Source organism: Lipophrys pholis (genome assembly GCF_963383615.2).
Source record: "Lipophrys pholis genome assembly, chromosome: 3".
NCBI classification, from domain to species: Eukaryota; Metazoa; Chordata; class Actinopteri; order Blenniiformes; family Blenniidae; genus Lipophrys; species Lipophrys pholis.
The window spans coordinates 36,227,898-36,236,531 of NC_137627.1; the positions used below are offsets into that span (position 1 = coordinate 36,227,898).

Sequence of the window (8,634 nt, forward strand, 5' to 3'; positions counted from 1 at the left end):
CCTCCATCCAATCTGTCCATCATTCAAACTCTCCTCCACCCAATCTGTCCTTAAATCGTCATCAGTCCAGAAACAAGACAGCCCACCTCCATCCTCCAGCTCCACCTACCTTCATCTGGTCCTGTGAAAAAGTCCAGGAGATCCTGGATCAGTCCACCTGAGCGGAGGTGAAGGTCATTCCACTCCTGAGGGGCAGCAGGACCTCCTCCACCTCCTCCACCTCCTGGTGGGTTCACCACAGAGGAGGTCTGAAAACTGGACTCAATCAATAAATAGTCCAGAGTTATCGGTCCTCCGCCTCCTCCCCCGGTTGCCATGGAGACAACCACCCCTGGGTCACAGTACACAACAAAGTTTGGTTTGGAATTATTTATTAAACATAAAAACATACTTCAAATTAAAAGCACGACCGTCACAATAAATTCACCTGAAAACCGATTTCACTTTTTTCCCCAAAGTTAAAATACTTTCAAGTCTGAATTCAACGGAAATTTCAATAGTATCGTCTTTTAAAGTTAAACTCTTGTTTTTGGTTGAAGGTTCCATCTTCATCGTACAAAGAAATACCTTCAATTAAATACTGACGATTTTTTTCCCCTCAGAAGTCTCCACACAACATCCCATAAGAACAATGAGGAAACATCTATTGAAATGTTTTTACATGTATTAAAATAATAAATACCCAATGCAGAAGTTTTCAGTCTTTCCCAAAAAGCTCAACTAATTTGAGGATTTTCCTGTTTCCACTGATCCTCCTGGTTTATCTGTAGTGAAGCACGGTGGAGGCAGCATCATGGTGGAGGCAGCATCATGGTGGAGGCAGCATCATGCCCACAGTGAAGCACGGTGGAGGCAGCATCATGCCCACAGTGAAGCACGGTGGAGGCAGCATCATGGTGGAGGCAGCATCATGCCCACAGTGAAGCACGGTGGAGGCAGCATCATGCTGTGGGGAGACTAGTCAGAATAGAGGAATCCTGGATGAAAACCTTTGATTAAACTGGTTCCGAGGCATCGTGTGGCGAGTTTTGAGGGAAAAAAGCAAAGGGAGTACTTTGTGGATACACTACAGGTAAACGTTACAGGAGACTTTGTCCGTCCATGTCTGGCAGACCGATGGCCACCAGCCGGACTCGCTCTGGATGTTCAGTCTAACGAGTGACAGCTGGAGAACAGCGCCCCTTGTGGCCGGCAGCAGCATGTCAGAGATGGAAGCCACCTCCACCTGCCATTTTCCTATTGCCGTTGTAAACACTCAGTGGAACTCCACCTGTGGATTCTTCAGTCCTGGAGAAGCTTTGCTGCTCTGGAAGGAAATGAAGTCTTTCAATGGATTCATAGGTTCAGTAGAGACACGAGGACATGAAGACATCAGGTTCATACTTTATTTGATGTGAAAGACGCAGTTTCCTCCATCTGGTAGACACACACACACACACACACACACACACACACACACACACACACACACACACACACACACACACACACACACACACACACACACACACACACACACACACACACCAGACTGATTGAAGAGGCGTCCAGCAGCCGTCAGCTCACACCGACACACAGGAATAGAAAATAAAATAAAGTAGACATTCAGGACAGACGCCTGCTGACCACAGTCCCCGCTCCACCGCCGACCGCCAGCCGGAGTGCAGCCTGACCAATCAGCAGCTTCAGATTCATCAGGAGAGGAAGCTCCGCCTCCGCGCTGAGCCGGGAGGTGAAGTCCTCTCTCATTGGTTCAAACGGCCAGCCAATCAATTGTCCTCAGTTCCTTGGACGCGGCAGCCCTGCCCACCCAGACCTCCGGTCCTCTGGCTCCTCCCCTCGCCCGGAGAGCTGGGCTGCGACTGGTGGGAGTGTTGAAAGGGGGCGGGGCTCACTGCGGCTTGGAGCGCCAGAAGCGCGAGGTGATGGACCCCAGAGAGAGTCCCTGCTTCTTCTGCTGCGAGAGCTCGGCCAGACGCTGCTCCTCCTCCTGGGGACAGCAGCAATTCAACGGGTCAACCAGGAAACGCCACGGGCCTCCTGCAGGGGGCGCCACCGCAGCACAGCCAGGGGAGGACGAGAGGAGACCGACGACATGACTTACTACGAATAAACAACAGACTGGAGACGCACCGATGACACTTTTATAAAGGACAAGTACAAGTAGCAACCTTTAACTACTTCCTGATACCGAGTACCAATACAAGTATTTATCAGATGATTTGAAGCCTAATTCATACTCCTTTAACAAATGATACATGAAGGCTATGGGCTGCAGTGAACCACCTCCACCTCCTCTGTCGATGCTACGTCACCTCCACTAGCATCACTGGTGTGTGAGCCCTAAAACTCTTTAGCATGTAGCATGTAGCTTCACTGGTGTGTGAGCCCTTAAACTCTTTAGCATGTAGCATGTAGCTTCACTGGTGTGTGAGCCCTAAAACCCTTTAGCATGTAGCATGTAGCTTCACTGGTGTGTGAGCCCTAAAACTCTTTAGCATGTAGCATGTAGCTTCACTGGTGTGTGAGCCCTTAAACTCTTTAGCATGTAGCATGTAGCTTCACTGGTGTGTGAGCCCTAAAACTCTTTAGCATGTAGCTTCACTGGTGTGTGAGCCCTAAAACTCTTTAGCATGTAGCATGTAGCTTCACTGGTGTGTGAGCCCTTAAACTCTTTAGCATGTAGCTTGGCTTAGAGTTATGTGCTGAGCAGTTAAACTACTGAGCGATTCTGCTACTGATGAAGTTGCTGGTGATGAAGTTGCTGGTGATTAAGTTGCTGGTGATGTACGAACGAGCTTCCTTCACCACTTTTTCAAATTTCGTCAGAACATAATTTTTTCATTCTCGAATCTCCAAATGGCAGATGTGGCTCGTCCTCTCGTCTGCCTGCTGCTGACGTCACGCAGTACTCTCCAGGTTGTATCGGGGAGTACCGGTACTCCGTGCAGTAACGGACCCGCCACCAAACTAATGTTTGTGCTGGAGTGGCGCCACCTGCAGGTCACTGGGCTTGTTCTTTGTGACGAGTTCCTACCTGAGCGAGGAGAGCTTGTCTGCGTTTAAAGGCCTCGATGGGGTCGTCCTCCAGAGCGTAGTTCTCCAGCACAGAGCGGACGTCGTCCACGCCGCTCAGAGCGATGGCTGACGAAGACGAGGAGGAAGAGGAACAGTGTCACAACCTTTCTTCTTACATGGGAATCAGACTGACAGCGCCCGTTTACATGGCAACCATTTCAAGTGAAAACACTGAACTGTCCTTGGTTTTGTTGTTCATATGACAACGGTGCTTCGTCACTGAAAACGTACCGCAAACACTCCGACTCTGGACACTCTGGAACATTTTTACGTTTTGAATGCTGCTCCTGGTAACAGTAGTGAGGAGGACTTCTGCACATGCTCAGGAGAGCCAATCAGAACAGTTTCCTCCGTGGTGTCCATATTCTCCTGGGACTTGGTACTTTTATTTTGACAGTCACTGCAATAACAATACTACTAGGTGGTTTTATTTTGACAGTCACCATAATAACAATCCAACCTGGTACTTTTATTTTGACAGTCGCCGTAATAACAGTCCAACTTGGTAACTTTATTTTAACATGTATACGTTGCGTAAATAACACGTAGACGTTGCGTAAACGTTGCGTAAATACGTAGGTGTTGCGTAAACAACATGTAGACGCTGCGTAAACGTAGACATTGCGTAAACATGTAGACGAGTAAACGTTGCGTAAACATGTAGACGTTGCGTAAACAACATGTAGACGTTAAGTAAACGTAGACATTGCGTAAACGTTGCGTAAACAACACGTAGACGTTGGGTAAACAACACGTAGACGTTGCGTAAACACAGACGTTGCGTAAACAAAATGTAGACGCTGCGTAAACAACATGTAAACGTTGCGTAAACAACACGTAGACGTATGCGGTGAACGTTGCGTAAACAACATGTAGACATTGCGTAAACAACACGTAGACGTTGCGTAAACAACATGTAGACGTTGCGTAAACAACACGTAGACGTTGCGTAAACAACATGTAGACGTTGCGTAAACAGACATTGGGTGAACATGTAGATGTTGCCTAAACAATATGTAGACGTTGCGTAAACAGACATTGCGTAAACATGTAGACGTTGCGTAAACAATATGTAGACGATGCGTAAACGCAGACGTTGCGTAAACAACATGGAGACGTTGCGTAAACAGACATTGCGTAAACATGTAGACGTTGCGTAAACAACATGTAGACGTTGCGTAAACAGACATTGCGTAAACATGTAGACGTTGCGTAAACAATATGTAGACGATGCGAAAACGTAGACGTTGCGTAAACAACATGGAGGCGTTGCGTAAACAACATGTAGACGTTGGGTAAACAACATGGAGGCGTTGGGTAGACGTTGCGTAAACAACACAGGATGGCAGTCTTACTCTTGAGGAAGTTGGCGAGGTCGTACAGCGTCCGGTCCTCAGAGTTTCCGTCCCACTTCTTCAGCGCCAGGCCGTTGAAGGGCTGCAGACTGAAGGCCTCGCGCTTACAGTCCACCAGGATGACCTTACTGCTGTCCCGGTTCAGACACGACACGTCCTGAGGGCCAGAGCCAGAGTCAGAACCAGAGCCAGAGCCAGGACCAGAGATAGAGTGAGGACCAGGACCTGGACCTGGACCAGAGTCAAAACCAGGACCAGAGTCAGAACTAGGACCACTAAATTCAATAGACTTTTCCTTCACTTTTCCAACTAAACTACTCTTTATTACAGTGAGTTTTAAACACTGATGAAGAAGATGATGAAGGTCCCAGAGCTGAAGACGCCACGCCGTCCGTCATGGCGACGAGCGTTGCCATGGTAACGGAAGCTGTGACCTTCTCATGGTCGGATCAAATAAACAACTTTATTATTGTAATGATCCTCAAAACACACACACACTTCTCCAGCCACCCCAGCTGGCCCCAGTGTGTGTGTGTGTGTGTGTGTGTGTGTGTGTGTGTGTGTGTGTGTGTGTGTGTGTGTGTGTGTGTGTGTGTGTGTGTGTGTGTGTGTCAGAGAGAGACAGATGGAGAGGGACGCTACTTCTTGTCTTCATCACCAGACTCATCTGGTGCCCCCCCTCTTTAAAACTACCTCTGTGTGTGTGTGTGTGTGTGTGTGTGTGTGTGTGTGTGTGTGTGTGTGTGTGTGTGTGTGTGTGTGTGTGTGTGTGTCTGTGTGTCTGTGTGTGTGTGTGTGTAAAAAGCATATAGAATCGGGTTTATTCTACAGAGAGGAACCGGTTCATCCTCAGTCGGGGCTTTTCCACCAGAAAGAACCAGGTTCTAGTTCTGGTCCAGGGCCAGATTTAGCACCAGTTCTTTGTCTTTCCACCACCAAAGCTCCGGACTACCAGAGACTGAACTGGTGCTAAGCTGGTCCCACTTTGTTGCTGGGCCAGAGCGGGGCCAGAGCGGGGCCAGAGCGGGGCCAGAGGGAGATCTGACACGTCATCAGTTGGGGGCGGAGTTATCTCTACCTACGAGGAGGAAGGGATTCTGAACTCTACAGGAACACGGAGCCCCGGAGTGGTTCTAGAGAAAAAAATAATAACACGAGGGAACGATCTAATAAGTGGTTCCCTGAAGTTAATAACACGAGGGAAGGAGATCATTTAATCTGCAATGGTGGAGCCGTGGTTCTAGAGCTGCAGAGCTCCTCCTGTCAGTCAGCTGGTGGATCTAGAACCCTAGAACCAGTTCTTTTCAGGCTTTTCATGGTGACATCATTGTGACTAAGTTCACCTCCAGGTCTTGTTTGGCGTTCTGACCGCAGGCTGAGGTCTGCATGAGGGCAGCAGGGGGCGCTCCGCTATGAGACGCTCCACAGAACTTCTTTCTAATGAAGCCAGACTTCTGGTTCCTCAGGAACTACTAAACAAACTACAAACTACTGGAAATGAAAGCTGGAGTTTTTAGAGCTAAAATGAGCCTTTTAATGGCTTCATGTGAAAGAGAACTCAATGTCTTCCTGAGGTTCAGGTCAGACTAGATGGAGCGACCCGGACCAAACCACTTGGGACAGTCCATCTCCTGGTTCCTGGATCCTGCCTGCGCTACGTTGGTGGAACCAGTGACGTGATGAGGTGGTTCTAACTGGCGCCGTTAACGCTGGAAAAAGAACCGGTTCTTTGGAGCTGCTCATTAGAACCTGAACTAGAACCTGGTTCTTTTGGTGGGGAAAGCGCTCTGTGAGGAGTTCCAGATTGTTCTTCCAGCGGAGTTGAACAGATTTCCGAGGTGAACCAGGTTGTTCCGGTGAGGAGAAACACTTTATTCATTAAGTTCTAAATGCTGATGGTTCTTGTTCCCTGAATCAAACTGAACGTCATGGAGAAGTTTGGATTTAATCCTCGTCCAAAACAATAAGACGTCTGATCCTCTGCAGGATGCAGGCCAGCCAACAATAGTGAGTCCGGCGGGTCTCTGCCTCCATCAGATTATAATCCAAGCTGCTCAGTTTACTGCTCCTTTACTCCAACTTCAGTCAGTGGGAGGAAGATGCTCTATGATCTAATGTTGGGGTATGGAGCTGCTCTATGATGTGATATAGTATGGAGCTGCTCTATGATGTGATGTTAGAGCAGGGACCTGCTCTATAATCTGGAGGTTTGAAACACAACATGAAAACTTCATAGTTTTCAGTGTTTCTGCCAAAATGTTGTCAAATAAACGGGAACATTTTTCAGAAAAGGAAAAGCCGTCGTCGTGGAAACGGGGCCCCAGAAACAACAGAAGGAGTTTCTTTCTTCAACTCCGACTGGTCAAGTTTTCAAGTAACTCGTCAGTTACTTTTAAATATGAAACCTCACGTCGCTTCAACGAGCTTGTAAAGACAGAACACCCCCCCCCACACACACACACACACACCCAACCAACCCCCCCCCCCCCCCCCCCCCCACACACACACACACACACGACAGTTATTTTCCAAGCCGTTATGGAAGGTCTTCACATTGCCGAGATTTTCAACTGACAAAATGAACATTCAGCGTTTGTTTGTGTTTAACTGATAAGTGAGCTTCCAGCAGATCGGAGTCCATCTGTGTGTGGACGTGGAGATTATGAGGATTAGCTCGTTTAATCTGGGGAACTTTCTCCGGAGACTCTCGCCCTCCGACATCTGCTGCTGCTCTAACCAGAGTGTCTTCTCTCTGGAAGTAGGTTAACCAGCTCCTTACACACAACCTCCAGACGGCCCCCAGTAACACACCGGGGGGGGTGGGGGGGGGGGGGGGGGGGGGGGGGGGGTAAGGTTAATGAGGCCTGAGAGGGAGCACACACACACACCACACACACACACACACACACACACACACACACACACACACACACACACACACACACACACCACACACACACACACACACACACACACACACACACACACACACACACACACACACACACACACACACACACACACACACACACACACCTGTTTCGTTTCCAGTTGGGGGGTGGGGGGGTGTAGTTTAAAACGTTGGGGTTCCGTTCTACCGTCCTCGTTTGTTTCTGTCGATGCTGTTGAACCTGGTTGAAGCTTGATATTGTTGAATGACTGAGCCTGTTTGAACCCGGCGGGTGATCACATGACGCGGCTAATGTATGGATTCTTAGTGGTTGGCAGGCCTCATGCCACCAGATTCTACTTCCACATGTAGACACTTGCTGCCTTGAACTCGCCCCTAACGGTGATAGTTCTGCTCTTGGTGACCAACGTCTGGTGCTGCTTTCTGTGGTCAGGAGCTCAAGCAGCTGACGGCCATGAGTGATCGTTCAGGTGCATCACGTAAAGCCGCCTGCTGGAATCCGTGGCTGAGAAATCTTCCTCCTCAGAATCACAATCAGCTAATAACTCTCTCTCTGGCGCTCTCTCTCTCTCTGTCGCGTTCTCTCTCTCTGTCGCGGTCTCTCTCTCTGTCGCGTTCTCTCTCTCCCTGTCGCGCTCTCTCTCTCTCTGTCGCGTTCTCTCTCTCCCTGTCGCGCTCTCTCTCTCTGTCGCGGTCTCTCTCTCTGTCGCGGTCTCTCTCTCTGTCCGCGTTCTCTCTCTCTGTCGCGGTCTCTCTCTCCCTGTCGCGCTCTCTCTCCCTGTCGGCGGTCTCTCTCTCTGTCGCGGTCTCTCTCTCTGTCGCGTTCTCTCTCTCTCTGTCGCGCTCTCTCTCCCTGGCACGTTCTCTTTCTCTATGGCGCGCTCTCTCTCTCTATGGCGCGCTCTCTCTCTGGCACGCTCTCTCTATGGCGTGCTCTCTCTCTCTCTGTCGCGCTCTCCTCTCTCTCCCTTGGCGCGTTCTCTTTCTCTATGGCGCGCTCTCTCTCTCTCTCTGGCACGCTCTCTCTATGGCGTGCTCTCTCTCTCTCGCTAACAGAGAGAGCTCTCTGCCGCGTTCTCTCTCTCTGTCGCGCTCTCTCTCTCTCTATGGCGCGCTCTCTCTGTTGCTCTCTCTCTGACGCGCTCTCTCTCTCTATGGCGCGCTCTCTCTGTTGCTCTCCTCTCTGACGCGCTCTCTCTCTCTATGGCGCTGTCTCTCTCTCTCGCTAACAGAGGAGAGCTCTCTGTCGCGGTCTCTCTCTGGCGCTCTCTCTCTCTCTCTTCTGGCGCT

General features: G+C 49.7%; 1 protein-coding gene across 3 annotated transcripts in view; it reads right to left on the bottom strand.

Moving 5' to 3' along the window:
- Positions 1–357: 357 nt before the first annotated feature.
- The window catches only part of timm50 (translocase of inner mitochondrial membrane 50 homolog), a 20,466-nt gene continuing 12,189 nt past the window's right edge, over positions 358–8,634 (bottom strand). Inside the window, exons 9-11 of one of the 3 annotated variants that reach the window (XM_080460147.1) lie at positions 4,434–4,590; positions 3,038–3,144; positions 358–2,040 (exon numbers count right to left, since the gene is read on the bottom strand). In XM_080460147.1, coding sequence (XP_080316273.1) covers positions 2,008–2,040; positions 3,038–3,144; positions 4,434–4,590 — 297 coding nt within the window. In that variant the 3' untranslated portion in view covers positions 358–2,007. Of the gene's footprint in view, positions 2,041–3,037; positions 3,145–4,433; positions 4,591–7,889; positions 8,449–8,532 lie in introns of those variants that run through there. The other 2 variants (XM_080460148.1, XR_013935227.1) reach the window with 2 other exon arrangements.